Genomic DNA, 16,882 nt, shown 5'->3' with positions numbered 1-16,882 from the left:
AAAAACAAGAACTTCAAAAGACACTAATAACAGAATGAGAGATACCACAGAATTGTGAATCTTCTATCTGCTAAGTGACTAATATCTAGAACCAGAAACTTAAAGACACAGAAAGAACTGTTGTGTATCCATTAAAAGGACGTGAATGGGGAGAGAGGCCTGGGATGGTGCTGTGTTTGCTTAGTGTGCATAATGTCCTGGGTTTGAACTATGTCACCACGAGGAGAAAAGGGGGTGGGACAATAAAAAGGCTTTGACCCAACCATCATGACACACCATTTTAGATTTCTTAGGATGATCATTCTCAAAAACAAAGCAAAAACCCTAGAAGAGTATGTGTTGTGAGGGCCTGGAGAAGTTAGGAACCTTGCATATAGCCAGCGGGATGTGGGACGGACAGCCACTGTGCAAAACAGGGCCATGGTTCCTTAGCAACCTAAACGTGCAGTTACAATGTTACCCAGCAGCTCCGTGTCCATCTGCATATGAAAAGGAATGGAAAACAGGAGCTAGGAACTAAAATAGGTGTCTGTATCCTGGTCAGGGTGGCCAGAAGCAAGCCGCCTGCCAGTCAGTGGATGCATGAAAGCGAATGTAGTCTACACATACGGCAGAGTGCTGCTCAGCCTTCAGACAGGAAGGTCCTTCGGGTGCCCACTGCAGCACAAGTGGCACTGAAGTCATCGTGCTAAGTGAAGTAAGCCAGTCACAGAAGCAAAAATATAGAATGGTTTCTTGTCTGCCAGATGCCTAGAGTTGTAGAATAAGCAGTAATCTAAGCTACAAGATCAACCCAGGACTAAAAGGATGGAGAAGCTGGGAGTTGTTTAATGGGTAACACTTAGGGGCAGTGAGAAAGTTCTGAAGATGGGTGTCCCTGATCATTGGCGAAAAATGCAAATCTACTTAATGCTGATGAACTATGTTTTTAAAATGGCTAAAATATTGAACTCTGTGACATATATGCATATGTAAAACAACAAAAAGGCATGACTTACCTGATGGAATATAGGATGTATATATGTATGTGTATATATGAATGTAGACATATATATATGCATACATACATATTTGTATATTACCAGCTTTATGTGTTCCCTGTTGGTCTAGGGAGATTTAGTGCTATTGAAAGGTGATAAGAATTCAGAAAATTTCATAATAGAGGAAGAGATAAAAAGGTCTTATTAAGATTTGTTTTTATTATTTATTTGTGTGGTGAGTGCATGTGTGTGTGTGTGTGTGTGTGTGTGTGTGTGTGTGTGTGCACGTGCACGTGCATGCATGTGGGTGCCCTAGGCAGCCAGAAGAGGGCACTGGATTTCCTTTTGCTAGAGTTATAGGTGGTTGTGAGCCACCTGATCTGGGCGCTGAGGGCCAAACTTGGGTCCTCTGAATGAGCAGCAAGTTCCTTTAGCTCTTAACCACTGAGCCTTCTCTCTAGTCCCTAGTGAACTCTTTTGAATTGTCAGAAAGAGCTCTCTTCCGAGCACTTGGGGACAGGGGTCTGAATAGCATTTATCAAAACGCATTCCAGAACTACTTTCTGGGAGGAGAGTAAGAGCTGAGAAGAAATGGTCACTGGGTTGCCCTCAATCAAGGGATTGTGGCTTTTGGTTGGAGAATTGAGAGACAACTGCCTCATGTGGGGACAGTAGACGGCAAAAGTGGAGAAGCTATTCCGAGCAGCTTTCTCAACGTCAAGACTGGGCAGACCTTCAGAGATAATGACTCAGTAAGCCAGGAGGGAAAGACGGTACTCAGGGGGCCTTGAGAGTCCTGTAGCCTCAGCTGAATGTGCAGGCAGGGACAGTACGGTACCTGGGCCCTGGTGCCACAGAAGGGGCAGCCTGCCATCTGTGGTCTGACCTCCTTCCTCTCTCCCATGCCCACTCAGCTCCCGTTAGCTAACACTATTAGACCAAAAACAAAAACAAAAACAAAAACAAAAACAAAAACATTGTATAGTCCTTAAGGGCTAGCCTACAGGATGCCCTCAGTGACAAGGAGATCTGGAGAGAAAGGGCACCCCACTGCACACGGCCCAGCACACACCGCACACGGCCCAGCAAAAGCTCCCTGCCAGGCCCAGGGATTTTTCTCCTGCTCACGTTCTTCATGTTCTTCAAATGTTTGAGATATTTTTATCCATGCATTGACCCAGAAAACTTCATCTCCCCCCAGCAACTAAAAGATGTGGATGAGAAGAAACCCATGCCGTCTTATAGAACTTTCCCCTCATAATCCACACCAATTAATGGGTCACGAAAGAAAGCAACTGCTCTACAAAGGATTTATTTTCTGTTTCTGAATTCCTGTTACGCCCGTATTCAGTCTCCCTGCTCAAAACACCAGGTGCACATCCTTCTGAAGTGAAAGCTCCCAGAACATCTGACTGCTGGGCTCTCGTTGGTATCTGTACTTTATCCTTCCAGAATTGTAAGTCATTTGAGACACTTTAGTGTAGAAAAGACACACTAATAGTGAAAAGCTGGAAGTCAAGACTACTTGGGTTAAATCCTGACTGCTACAATCCTAGTTCGGGTTTTATGGTTGTGAAGAGACACTGTAACCAAGGCAACTCTTACAGAAGAAAACATTTAATTGGGTCTGGCTTACAGTTTCAGAGGTTTAGTCCATTACCACCACGGCAGGAAGCATAGCATTGTGCAGGCCGACACGGTGCTGGAGGAACCAAGAGCTCTACCTCTTGATCCAAAGGCAGCCAGAGGGAGACTGGAATTCCACACTGGGTGGAGCTTAAGCATAGGACACTTCAAGCCCATCCCCACAGTGACACACTTCCTTCAACAAGACCACACCTCCTAATAGTGCTACTCCTCGTGGGCCAAACATTGAAATGTGGATCTACAGGGGCCAAACCTATTCAAACCACTAGTTACGGATAAGCTCTATGACCTTGGGCAAGCCCCTTCCTCATTCATCAAAGGCAGTCAAAAACGGACACTCCTCCCAGGGTTAGCTCAAGATGGAGATGAGGTGTCCATAGGCCAGTGCCTGGCATGCTCCTGCAATCTGTAAACAATGACTTGCTATTCTTTTTTCCTCCTTGCTGTCTCCCCACTGCCCTTCCATCGCAACCCACGACTTCTGTTGAAACATCCCTTCCTCGGCCTCCATGACACAGACCCTCACCTTATTTGGCCTGTCTCCTTCCCCTTTGCTCCTGTGTCATTCAGATCGTGAGCACGTCCAATGCCTCCCAAGCCGTCACACTGGTGTATGCTGTGGGCAATCAGAGCTCCTTCCTCAACGGCACCGTGGCCAGCAGCCTCCTTAGCCAGCTCTCAGCTGAGCTGGTAGGATTCTACCTCACCTACCCTCCACTCACCATCGCTGAACGTGAGTACGTGCGCGCCACAGCCTCATGCAGAAGGGCCCTGTGGTTTCTCCTGGGGATCTTTCCTTTGTTGGGCTACATTGTATTATCGTGAGCAACTGAGAATACAACAAGTGGGGAGTGAACTGACAGAAAAGAAAGTTCATTGCACACTGCAAGAAAGCCCTGATGCTTACAATAAGCCTGTCAGGCAGGTGTAAAACTAGAAGAGAAAATTGAAGCCCCCCACCAGTGCGAGTTTTCCCAGGACATCCACTCTCCCACCGCTAACAGGGCTGCATTGCGACCTGTGCTCTAAGCACGGCCTTTCAGGTTGCCATGGTTTTCTCTCCCAAGTGTTCCTAGACCTTCAGGTCCAGCTGGCTACAGACTTTGTAATCGAGTTGTGACTTCACTTGAAGTCCCCATAGTCTGAGACCTTGGCTCTCTCTAATGCTTGTTATGTAATCCTCATTACCGCATGGTCAACACAGACTTTGAAGACAGTGCAGCCCACATTTGTCACTAGACACTTGCTGGTAGTCAAAGGGACTGCTGGTCTGTCCTCTAAAATTTAATCATTACATTTCACAAGGTCACTGGCAAAGATTTCCTTTTAAAATATACCTATTAGCCAATGCATTTCATAGTTTCTTTCTGTAGTTCTTTTGATACTATAAATAAATGAGATTCTATGTGTAGTCTATGTGTGCATCTGTATGTGTGTGTATGTGTTTGTGTATGTGTGTATCTATACATATGTGTGTATGTGTGTATACATGTGTATACATGTATGTATGTGTGTATATCTGTGTGTGTTTGTGTATGTGTGTATCTATATATGTGTGTATATGTGTGTGTATACATGTGTGTATACGTGTATGTATGTGTGTGTATCTGTGTGTGTGTTTATGTGTGTGTGCATGTAGAAGATGCACTTGTTGCCTAGCAGCTACTGAGTAGTTTTTGAATGTGTTTACTGGAAAGATCTTATAAATTTTTAGGCAGCAAGGATGACTCTGGACTTTATAAGATTATGTCAGCCAGGCAGTGGTGGCACACGCCTTTAATCCCAGCACTTGGGAAGTAAAGACAGGCAGATCTCTGAGTTCCAGGCCAGTCTGGTCTGTAGAGTAAGTTCTAGAACAGCTAGGGACTACACAGAGAAACCCTGTCTTGGAAAACAATCAATGTCATAAAAGATAGCAGGATGTCATGGGGCAGCAGGCGCAGGAGTTCCTTTCACCAGCTTGGTATTCTGATAATAGTCACAGTTAAGTTGATCTGAGCAGTAGGGGTTGTGGAAATGGCTTAGTTGGCAAAGTGCTTGCTGTGTAAGTCTGAGACTCTATGTTTGTTTTTAAATGTCTGGTGAGGTGCTCATAGCTGTAACACAGGTGCTGGGCACAAGAGGACCCATCCCCGAGAGCTCACTGGGCAGGCATGCTAGTCAAATCAACAAGCCCAAGGTTCAGTGAGGAATCTTGTCTCAGATGGTAAGTTGGAGAGCAATTGAGGAAGACACTCGCTATCACCCTCTGGAGTGCTCATACATGTGTACATGTGCACACATGTACACACACACATGTACACACAAATACGAAGGATTTATTGAGCACTGGCTATATGTCAGGCACTATACAATGTCCGTTACATGTGTGAATTCTCACAGTCACCATGCAGGTAAAGCAAGAGGATAAGTTCTCCCAACACTGGAATACCACGTGTAAGCCCTTAGCACTGGAAAAATCCCTTTCAGAGATAGCCATTCCTTATGACCTTCATGGTGCTAGATAATCTCCACAGAGGAAGCCCTGCTAGGACAGGCTGCAACTGTGGGTGTTGATGGCAAGGCATCTCCATTTAAAAGGTGTGGAGGGGAAGCTTCAAAGAGACAAACTCACGAATCTTCGCTCCCTGTACAAGTTATCCCTTTCCTGAGTCACTTTTCTATATGAGGTAGTTTGACCTGTGTACCTCAGAGTTCTCAGAAATGGCAGTGTAGGGCCTAGTCACTCCTGTTTCCCTTGATAATGTCTACTCATAAAACCTATCAAAGAAGTTTGATGTGTTTTTTAATTTATTTTAGCACTGGAATATCCAAACCTTGACACATCAGAAACAACCAGAGACTACTGGGTCATCACAGGTAACCTGTTAATTTTATAATTCCCTCTTCGTAGCATCACAGGTTTGTCTAAAATGGTGCTATTTGGTGACAGGATCTGCAGCTTTGGTCCTTCTGTGGGGCCAGAAGGGAATGGGGAATCGAGGAAAGGATCCTAAAGATGATTACTGATAAATAATTCAAAACCAACTGTCCCCTCTTCAGCCTTTCACACTCAGCAGCACCAGTGGGTGACGTCTGGGACACGTCTGTGTGAGTGGCTGCCTGAACAGATGACAGGCCTTTCTGAACTGCCCTGTGAAACCCAAATCAAGCCAGAGAAGGGCTATGTGTGCCCTGCTTCTTCTCGGGGGTAATGGCCCAACCCCAGTGTGCCCTGATGATGAAGTTGAGTGGGAGTCCAAGAGTCAGAGTGTTCTGGTGGCATTTTCTCTTTTTCCCTTGACATTTCTCAGCTGAACCTTATGAAACAGCAAAGGCATTCTGTCTGCGTTTTTCAAAAGCCACGCAGTGGCTCTAAAATGAAGAACAACATTAGTGAGGCAAATGGAGAAGACAGATGTGCGTAGGAGCAAAGTGACCAGCCCAACCATTGGCGTGTAGACAACTGAAAGTTACACTCTCAATGTTCTGAGAGTCTGAGACCAAGACATCGATACCTCAGTGCCTTCCTCCCATCTCCTTGGCTTGAAGTTAGTCACCTTCCCCGTTTGTCCCCACCTGTTCTTCCCTCTGAGCCTGTCTGTGTCCTCATTTCCTTTCCTTATAAGGACACCAGACATACTGGATTAGGGCCCATACTCGTGACCTGATTTTAATTTCATTACCCCTTTAAAGACCCTCTCTCTAAATGCTGTTACCCTCTGATGTACTGGAGGTCAGGTCTCACACACATGAATTTGGGGGACATAGTCCAGCCCATGGTGAAGAGACAGAATGATCCTTCAAGGTGTGGGAATGTGTCTGGGTGAGCAGCCTCCCTGAACTCTCCTCCCTCAACCCCCTCCCCCAATGCTGTCCTTCACAAGCTGCAGGTGGACTGCTGCCTAAATTTCCATCCAAACAGTTCCCACCCTGCTAGCTAGATGATGCCTGCCTAGGTAGGCTCCCTTCTAAAGGACAGATCACCTAGGTCCCCTCCACTGCAAGGTCTTCAGTACACAGAGATCATTTTAACTGCCAAGAGAGCAAACTAATGAAGCACATGTTTTAACAGATTAGAAACCACCCTGCTAGGATGCAAGCCTGAGAGAGAAGGGTGGGGGGAGTGCTAACCAAGCAACTCATAAGCCAGTGGATTACATAAGGATACAGAATCCTGTGTCCTCCTCAAGCAATGGTGCCTTTCCCCTCACAGGTGCTCCCTTTCTCTGAACTTTACACTTTACATTCAGTGATCACAATTCATCCTTAAACACAGGCTGCCCTTGACAACCACTGATGACAACCCCTCCACATCCCCCCCACCTTGCTGTGTCTTCATTTTAGTGGCATTACCTTAAGACAACACCACACACCCAGCCTTGCTTCTGGGCTCCCCAGAGACTTAACCTTCTTCCTCAGGGCTGTGGCGGGCATTGCAGCTGGTGATGGAAACAGTGTTGCCAGCGTCTCTCTGGTGGGGGCAGCAATCAGTTAGTGCTTGTAAGGAGCTGCAAGTGTTTTGGCATGACCCTTAATCTTCCATCGGAACCAGGACCTCTTTACAAACTCCTGGCCAGCTCAGCCAATCTGCTCTATCACAAAAGGACTGACTTGTGACAGGGAGCTAGCAATGAGGGTCTTTGCTCCATCTTGGCCCCCAGACCATCACCACAAGCTCTGTCCTTTTCAGTTTGTAGGGCTTTCCCTTTCTGCAGTTTCTGATACAAACCATGCATGCTTTTGTCTCTTGTACGCTGGACTCAGATGGAGCATATTGTCCATTTCCCTGTCTTGCAAGGGATGGGTCCTTCTTTGGTAGAAAATTACCAACAATGGGTGATCCCAGTCTCTCTTTACAGAGAATTTGGGGGCTGTCCTGCCATCCATACATCCTGAAATTGGTTTTATAGAAATGAAGCAAGATAGAGACACCCAGATATTAGTGACTAGGGCCTGGAGAGAGAGCTCAGTGGGTTAAGTGCTGGTCATGCAGGCATGGGGGTCTGGGTTAGATTCCTCTGAACCCACATCAAAGAAGAGACAGAGGTGGACAGATCTCTGGGGTTCACTGGCCAGCTAGCCTGGGTTACAGGCAAGCCCACCAGGTACTGGTCACTAATAGATATGAGAGGTAATCTCAGGTTTATAATACATCTGCTTTTGTTTCACTCACTGGAGACAAAATGTCCTAGATCTGATAATGAGTGACTTTCTTCTTTTCTCACTTCTGCTTCTTACTGCGTGTCCTAGAGCCAGTCCCCTGGGCCCTCCCAGGTTTCGCACGCTCACCTGTAGAACAAGAGGACATTAGCTGAGCACAAAGGTTCTTGGAGTTTAAACGTGTGGGATTCAAACACCCGTGAAACAGTTTAGCTCAAGTGCAGGAGGCTGACTCATGCCCAACGGTGGATCTTAGAGCCAGTGTGATTATAAATAAAATGAGAAGGGAAGGCTCATAGTCTGGGACATTTGGACCTAGCTTCTCTGAACACAGCCAGGGACTTGCAAAGCCTCCTCTAGTCTGGATCTGTAATGATTAAGAGTGGGTGGCGAGAGGCCCCTGCCTGATAGCCTGAGGGCTCTGAGCTACTGTATCACTGTGAGGTGGGAACACACACCTCCATTGCCTTCCAGGAAGGCAGACAGGTCAAGGAGAGTGTGCTGAGGTCCTTGGGGGGAAGGTAGGGGAACCGCATACGGGGACATTCTACCTTTGTCAAGAATGTACCTAGCAAAGTGAAGGGATTGGGGGGATGTGACAGCAGCAGCTCCCTCATTGTGGTGTTCTCGTAAGTGTCCTATAGCGCCAATGTTAAAGCATTATTTACTGAACTGTTTCTTCATCACAGTCAGTGATTCAGTAGGGAACTGAGGCTCCAAGGAACTATGTGACTTGTCACAGGAAGGGGAGCCATGACTCACACCCCTGCTTCTGACCCCCAGCTCCACCCAGCTGACATAGAGAAGAACCCACTTTTTTATTTGTTTGTTTGTTTGTTTTTTCTGGAGAGCTGCAGTGACACACTCAAGCCACTTAGGCACTGACCACTGCACTCCCGGGAGTGATTCCCATACTCAAGAGAAATGTACTGAAAATACATGTAGGGTAAAATGCCCCCTTTTAAGCATCTTAAACTTACAGTTCAGTGGCATAGAGAAAGCCCACAATACAAACAACCACTGATGACTGGGGCGTACCCACCTCCTAGACGACTTTGACTACTGCCTTGACTTGGGGTCTGCCTTTGAATCATGACCGAGATTCCCATAAAGCAAACTGGTCTGAGGAGGCCAAATTAGAAACCATATGGTTTGGCCTATAAATTTACCAAGTGAGGTATAAACCCTGAGGTAGGAAACCCTGGGAATCCTCAGGGCTCTGACAGGGAGAGCAGCATAGCAGCATTCATTTCTGTTAGCAGGGACTTGGCTAGAGGTAGAGACAAGCTAGAGTCTCTCACCAGGGCCCTAGAGTTATGTTTTATACCCTCGGGGGATCACTTGGCATTTATGGCTTCAGAAAAATTATTTCAGAGACCCAGCTGTGGGTTTTATTTCTCTCTTGATCCGAGTATGGCCGTCATTATTGATGGCTTCCAAGGATGAACGTCATCTTTGATGGCTTAGTCTGGTCCTGTGTGGATTCAATCATTGGTGCTGGCTGAATGCAGCACCTTGCCAGAGTAGCAGCTACAGCAGCATGCTCGTTAGGAGGGGCTGTTTTCCTATCTTGGTGGATGCATGGTGTTCATGTAAGTGCTCTGGACTGTGTTAGAACCAACTCTATTAAACGAAGACTCTTCTAGCCCATTCCCAAGCCCTTGTGGGTTTTGAGGAAAAAGGAGATCCTCTGAACACTTAAAATTTAGGGTGCAGGCTGGAGAGATAGCTCAGCTGTTAAAGGCTAGGCTCACAACCAAAAATATAAGGGCGCAACTATGTCTGAAAGCACTGTTTGCATGCTTGCAGATGCTCCCCAAGAGATGGAGAACAAGGATTGGACTCTGGAAGTAGATGGACGCAGGCACTTCTCCTTGTAGAAAGCTCTAGAGAAGCCCTAGAGCTCATTACGATTCTCATCCATGCACTGGCAATGGCTTGCAACTCCACTGTCATTGTCTCTCCTGTTGTCCCCAGATAGTCCAAGTAATGGCTGCTGAGATATAGCCAAGGAAAAGGAAGGCCAGAAATGGACCCCATGCACCTTCGTGGACAGGGCTAAACTGTCTTATGCATCCTCTGCCTTTGGCCCTCTAGAGCCCATTAGCCATGTACTTCCTCTGAGGCACCCTTCCTTGCCCTTTCTACAGAGGACCTTATCTCAGTGGCTTGCTGAAGGCGCCATGATTGATAGGACATGAGAGACAGCACACTCCTTCCCATTAGGTTGTTCTATTCTTGAATGGGAGAGGACCTGAGGGGCCCTGGGCAGCTTTAGGGGTAGCAACTGAAGGATCCTACTTAGTAGGCAGATATAAGGCTACTGAACAGCATAGTTTGCCCAAATGTGTGTGCTGAGTTCTGAGATGACTCTGAATCATCCACAGAGCTGCTGAGGAAAAGAAATAAGCCCCAAGTGAGGGTTTGTGCGTGAGAACCACCCCAAACCCAAAGCCTGCAGCTCGGCTGTGTCCCCTGTGGACTCTTTTTGAAAGCTTGGGTTTGATGCAGTAGGTGTTCTAGATGCCACAGCTTACAGAAGAAAGTCACGAGCTCACACGTTATTCCAGCTTGGGTTCACACCCTGACTCTGCTACTTACTAGCTGCCTTGGGCAGGTCACTAACTTTTCCAACATATATAACACATGGGCAAGGATTCCTAACTCATGGTCTGCCTTGGAGAAGTGAGGTCAGATTGTGGAGGAGAAGTAGGTAAGGCTGGCCAAGAAGTATGTAAGGTAAGGGCATGGTAGCCCTTCTTGGCCATGTGGCACAGGTGGTAGTGTAGTTACTGAGTTAGCGTGGAGTCTGGGCTCTGAGCAACCCCTCTGCTTTGTGCATCTTCAGTGCTCCAGGGTGTGGACAACTCGCTGGTGGGTCTGCACAACCAGAGCTTTGCCCGGGTCATGGAGCAGCGCCTGGCTCAGCTGTTCATGATGTCCCAGCAACAGGGTCGGCGGTTTAAACGTGCTACCACCTTGGGAAGCTACACTGTGCAGGTAGGTGTGTGCATTGTGGATTTTAATGCTGGGGGGGTCCTAAGACTAAACAATTCCATGTGCCCAGAGGCATATCCTTGCTGCCAACTGACTTAAGACACTTGATCAACATTCCTCTGACGCTTTCGAGGCCAAGTCGGTGTCTTTTTCCTTCCTCGTTAGCAACTTGATTACCGGGAAAGGAGTCTCTCTATATATCCACATATTTATAAAGCAAAAAGTTCCTGAGTCACCTCAGAACCTCTTGTCAGTTCCTCTCAAAGAAACTAACACAAACTACTCTGGGTTGATTTTAAAGGATTTTAAATAGTCCCTGGAAGGGCTCTCTGTACTTCCCCACACCCCTTAGCCAGTACCTCCTAGCATAGGAACGTCCATAGCACCTTTGACCAATCCAGACAGCTTGAATATGAATAATTTCCCCTTCACCATTGAGAATCCATCTCTAACAAGCTATGCTAACATGTTTGGGAAAGCCCTGTTGATTTTGGTATCATACCACAGATGACCACCTGGTAGTGTGAGCTTCTGCTGGCCTACAGACTCTCACCATGTCCTTCACAGATGCCCAGTGTCGTGCTGTTTATGTGGAAATTGCAGGCATTAGCACAATCTGTCTGCAGGTGACATCCCCGTGACTTCTTAAAAGTCATCCATCACATGAGTTGCACCACAACCCTTGTAGACGCTCCACATCTCCTAATGAGAAGCTGAGTGTGCTGCTCCTGTCCTATTGGATGTCAATGTGTTTCTGAAAGTCTGCACCATGACAGACCATCCCTAGGGGAAAGGATAGTTCATTTCCCACGCCAGGATTGTGATTTCACACTGAATGTCTGTTCCATGTAAGCCCTACAAATCATGTTTTTCCTAATGACCGAAAGCAAGTGACCACATGGCTGTGAAGTGAGATTTGCATCAGTCCGAGGGAGAGAAAGGGCCATCTTATAAGCATGGGGCTATTCGTAACCCTAAGAGTTCTGCATGTCTCAGAGATCGCCATCTCTGAATTTTCTCATTGCTCAGGGCTCTTGACTGTAGCTCTCCAGAAAGAGTGAAGCAAGTGGGGTTTCTTTCTCCCCTATAAATCTCTCTATGTAAAAGGTTTAGGTTGCCTCTGACATCATACTTGGATAAATCTTGGTAAGAAGTCCTTATCAAGTTGGAAATGAGTTAAGTTAAGGATCCTGGGGTTCACGAGCCAGCTAGTCAAGCTGAATTCTTCAGTTCCAGGTTCGGTGAAAGACCCTGTCTCAAAAAAAAAAAAAAAAAGCGATGGGGGAAGACTTCTAAAGCTAGAGCACACACACACACACACAGAGATACACACAGAGAGAGAGAGAGATACACACACACACAGAAAGAGAGAGATACACACACACACATACACACACACACAGAGATACACAGAGAGAGAGAGATACACACATACACACACAGAGAGAGAGATACACACACGCACACACACACACAGATACACACGCAGATAACACACACACAGATACACACACACATACCCACACACACAGATACACACACACAGACACACACACACACAGAGACACACACACACACAGATACACAGAGAGAGAGAGAGATACACACATACACAGAGAGAGAGAGATACACACACGCACACACACACACACACACACACACACACAGACACACACACACACACACACACACACACACACACACACACACACACACACACACATGTGACATTGAACTTTTAAAATTGCATTTCCTTTCTTCCTATCCAAGAAGAGCATGGTTCCAAATTTTGTATTAAATTAGTCCTGTATTTTCTATATAGATTTTACTCCCTCATGTGTAGATCCTTTAAAATATACCATGTAAGGGTTGGGGATTTAGTTCAGTGGTAGAGCGCTTGCCTAGGAAGCGCAAGGCCCTGGGTTCGGTCCCCAGCTCCGAAAAAAAAGAACCAAAAAAAAAAAAAAATATATATATATATATATATATATATACCATGTTGCTTTTCCTGTTTCACATTTTACATTCTGTGATTTGTAATCCACATGCATCTGAGCTGGAGTAGTCTGTTCACTATACTCTATTTCGTGACTTTCCATAATTCATTCTTCAGTTCTTCAACTTACGCCTAAAGATGTTTTGATTTGTCAGGGATTTCAGGGATGATGTGGTGGCGATGGGTGTTAATGAACCTACTATAAACACTTTTGTAAAACCTTTTTATATTCTGTGGATCTCAACATCTATAATGGACACTCCGAAAATACTGTGACATAATGCTTACCAATTGCTGATTCTAAAACGTTGAGACCCTAAATACTCCCCGTTTACATGCCTGCATATGTACCACAGAACGGTATGTTCATATTGAAAATCTCCGCTCTGGCATTGGTAATTGTCAATTTGTGATTCCAAAAGTTAAAAGCAGCACTCAGAATGCCTAACAATAAAGAGCTCATTAGGCCATTTGATGAGGCAGACAGGTGAGTGCCGTGCGGGAAGAGGGGCTTCTGCTTGTGATGTCTTGAGCCATTTAAAGGGGCAAATAAAAATGATGAGCCTCAATTCGTGGAGGTGTCTCAGCAGGTAAAGGCACCTGCTAGCAAGCCTGCGGACCTGAGTTCAAATCCAGGGACCCACATGATAGAAGAAGAGAACCTGTTCCTGCCCGTTGTCCTCTGACCACACGTGCATCCTGTCACATGTGTGTACATGCATGTGCACATAAAAAGTGAAGTATGGGGCTGGAGAGATGGCTCAGAGGTTAAGAGCACTGTCTACTCTTCCTAGGGGTCCTGAGTTCAATTCCTGCCAACCACATGGTAGCTCACAACCATCTGTAATGAGATCTGATGCCCTCTTCCAGCCTGCAGGCAGATATGCAGGCAGAAATGTATACATGATAAATATTTTGAAAAAGGGAGGTATGATGTCATGTAGAGTTGATGATGATCTTCGAAGATAATAAAGAAAAGGTTTGTATAGAAAATCCAAAGATTAGGGATAAAAGCTCCAAGATGATAACAGTTCTTTGGTGTCAGAGGAAGGAGTATGCATTGTTTAAATTTCTTTAATTGATGCTTTTTTATCTGAATGTTAATTTTGTAGGTTTTTTTAAAATTATACACACACACACACACACACACACACACACACATATATATCACCTCTACTGAGCTGTTTTAGAAAAAACCTGTCTGTGTTTCCAAGTACTGATTTTATCAGGGGTCGCCTCCATGGTATAGAAAGATAGGCCTTTCCCCCTTTCAGGCAATTGAAGGTTTTTTAAATTAAGCACCTTGTTTGGGGATAGCCTAGCATGTCCTGAATTAACATAAAGGCTGATTTTCAAATGAGGTCAGAAGTCAGTGGAGATTGGGAAATACCACTCTCCCCAGCTTCAAACTGCTTTCCAAATGTTGCTTTTTTTCCTTTTTCAAAACCCCTTTGTCCTCCCATCCCAGGGATAACAAGCCTCCTGGGACTCTGGCCTAATGTCTAACCTGTCAGTTTGTCCTACTGCGGCACAGCAGGCCTCAGTGCCTGGATGAGGCTGCCCCATCTGATGGCTGGGGGCCTGCAGAGCTGGTCTAATGTTCTGAACACACCCTGCCTCTCTTTCTGAAAGATGGTGAAGATGCAGCGAGTGCCAGGACCGAAGGACCCGGCGGAGCTGACCTACTACACGCTGTACAATGGGAAGCCACTGCTGGGGACTGCAGCAGCCAAGATCCTGAGCACCATTGATTCCCAGAGGATGGCCCTGACCCTGCATCACGTCGTCCTGCTGCAAGCTGACCGTAAGGAGTCTCTGTATTCAGTACTCTAATGGCGTCAAACAGTTTCCGTGCATCAGGGTGGTCCTCTAAGACCATGCGAACACCGTCTGGCTCTGCGAGGTTTGAAAATCAATCAGCTATGTTTCCTGTTAAATCCATAGGCTTTAGGAAAGAGATATGGTTTGCAACATCTAAATGATGGAAGATCATAATAATAATATTACTTTATCCCCAAGTGCTATCTCCTCTTCCTCTTCAATTCCAGTATAATCCAGCCACACACACAAAAAAATAACTGCAGCTGAGATCATATTTATATGCTGGGGGAGTTACAGGTAATTTGATTCAGTGAACACTCAGTTCTGTTTGAACTATGCTTTGTACTGGAGGACATCAGAAGTGGGTGACACCTAGTTTCTGGCTCTGAGGGACAGAATTGTTGATGCCTAGAGCCAGCTGTGAGACCTGCAGGGGGAGGGTTTGCTTTGAAGGGGCCCCTGGAACCAGAGACAGAAGAAGGGTATTAAAACCAATACCCTGTCTGCAGCAGCCAGCCTTTGTGGCTCAGGGCATTCATTACCTTCTATTCTACTAGGGCTCTATTTATTCAGCTCCAAACTACAGGAGGGAAAACGGGCTCCGAAAAAAAGTGACCTGCTTACCCAGCACAGAACCAGCACATAGTAAAGACTCCAATTTGAATAGTTCAGACTTCAGACCCGTATTCTTGGTTGTGTCATACTTTAAGACATTAAAGGGAGGGATGGATGTGTATTTAAAAAAAATCATTGAGCAAAAATGCAGAGCAGGTATGCCTGGAATACATGTAGTTTACGAGGCCCAGGGCAAACAAACAAACAAACAAATAAACAAAACAAGTGGAGGGTTGGATGGAAGTGGAAAGGGGTGTCGGATGGAAGGCCAGTGGGACAGGCTGTGGGGAAGCACTCTGGAAGATTCTTAAGCAAGAGAATGGTTCAATCAGAGGTTCCCAACCAAGGGAAGTTGATTGGACAGTTCTGTCTCTGATGGAAGGTATAGGAGACAACAGGATCTGTGAAGAGATTCTATGGTGTCCCTTGCATTGGGGACCCAACTAAAGCTATAACCAAGGTGGGACAGCGAGAGGGCAAGGTTGGAAATGGGAGGTTGGGTGTGCAGTTTTAGTATTTGGTAATGTACCACACATGGAAGAGTGTGGAAGGTCAGCTCCCATGGCTCCTCTTGATGGCGTTTGCTCTCTCAAGAGCATCAGGTTGGTTCATACCTACCTATTGCCTTTCTTCTCCTGATCCCCCTCCTCCCCCTCCTCCTCCTCTTCATCTTCCTCCTCCTCTTCATCCTCCTCCTCCTCTTCCTCCTCGCTGGCAGTCATTGGGGATGACTTATGACAGGCATATCATGCTTGGCTGGTACATCCACACAGGCACAGCTGTCCTGAGGAGTGATGGCAGCCATTCTCTGCAATCTTGTTTTTGAAATGTCACTTTCAACTGTGTGTCTCTTCCTTTTCTCTCCCCTCTTTCCCTGTTCAGCTCTTGTCAGTTTCTGGTCACCACTTCCTATGTTCTGTTGTCTTCCCTATGAAGTTTCCCCAAAGTCCTGTCCTCGGTGTTAATGTCTCTCCCTACCACTCATCCTCGGTCTGAAGAACAAATCATGGATAAAGGAGAGAGGTGGTGGAAGCTAAGCACAGAGAACTGGATGGTTCAGAGCGTTTTGAGGAACAGAGCTAATGGGTTCAGACAGTAGATTTTGTATGGCGGGATGAGGGGTAGATCTGAGGAAATCAAGGCAGACTTGCAGGTATTGGCTTAAGCTGTGATCATGGGTTCGTATGTTGAGATGAAGAGGGTGTGGATTTCATGGCTGGGACGGGAATCAGGGAGATGGGAGTGATACATTAAGTTTGAAAGGGACCACATGGAAGTCAAGAGAAAGAAAGCTGGGACATGTCAGCACACAGAGCTAAGGGAGCGGGTGAAAATGATAGGAGAGCAAGCTGAGCAGGGGTGAGGATGATGACCTTCCTGGAGAACGAGTCAGCAAAGAAACCCCGAGGAATGGCAAGGGGTTGGCAGGAGGTGCAGGGGGCAGTAGAACCTCAAAAGCAAGTGGGCCTGTCCCAGGGGCACTGCAGGGAACAAATCAAAGCCCCTGTGTCATATGTGCTTCAGGAAGAGAGAGGCTTTGTCAGTGTTCTGACCTGTGTAGCCTAAGAGGAAGGGGGGAGTGGAGATAGCTCAGGGATTAAGAGCACTTACTGCTCTTCCAGAGCACCCAAGTTCAGTTCCCAGCACCTCAGCTGGGAAACTCACAACTGCCTGGCACTTCAGC

General features: G+C 46.4%; 1 protein-coding gene across 1 annotated transcript in view; it reads left to right on the top strand.

Moving 5' to 3' along the window:
• Positions 1–16,882, top strand: part of LOC116901695 (UPF0606 protein KIAA1549L-like) — a 242,887-nt gene that overhangs the window by 159,850 nt on the left and 66,155 nt on the right. The window contains exons 7-10 of the mRNA XM_032903824.1: positions 3,198–3,360; positions 5,427–5,486; positions 10,618–10,769; positions 14,395–14,566. Of these exons, the coding sequence (XP_032759715.1) occupies positions 3,198–3,360; positions 5,427–5,486; positions 10,618–10,769; positions 14,395–14,566 (547 nt within the window). The remainder of the gene's footprint in view (positions 1–3,197; positions 3,361–5,426; positions 5,487–10,617; positions 10,770–14,394; positions 14,567–16,882) is intronic.

The sequence above is a fragment of the Rattus rattus genome, chromosome 5, assembly GCF_011064425.1.
Source record: "Rattus rattus isolate New Zealand chromosome 5, Rrattus_CSIRO_v1, whole genome shotgun sequence".
In the NCBI taxonomy this organism is placed as follows: domain Eukaryota; kingdom Metazoa; phylum Chordata; class Mammalia; order Rodentia; family Muridae; genus Rattus; species Rattus rattus.
This window is presented reverse-complemented; position numbering and strand designations above follow the sequence as displayed.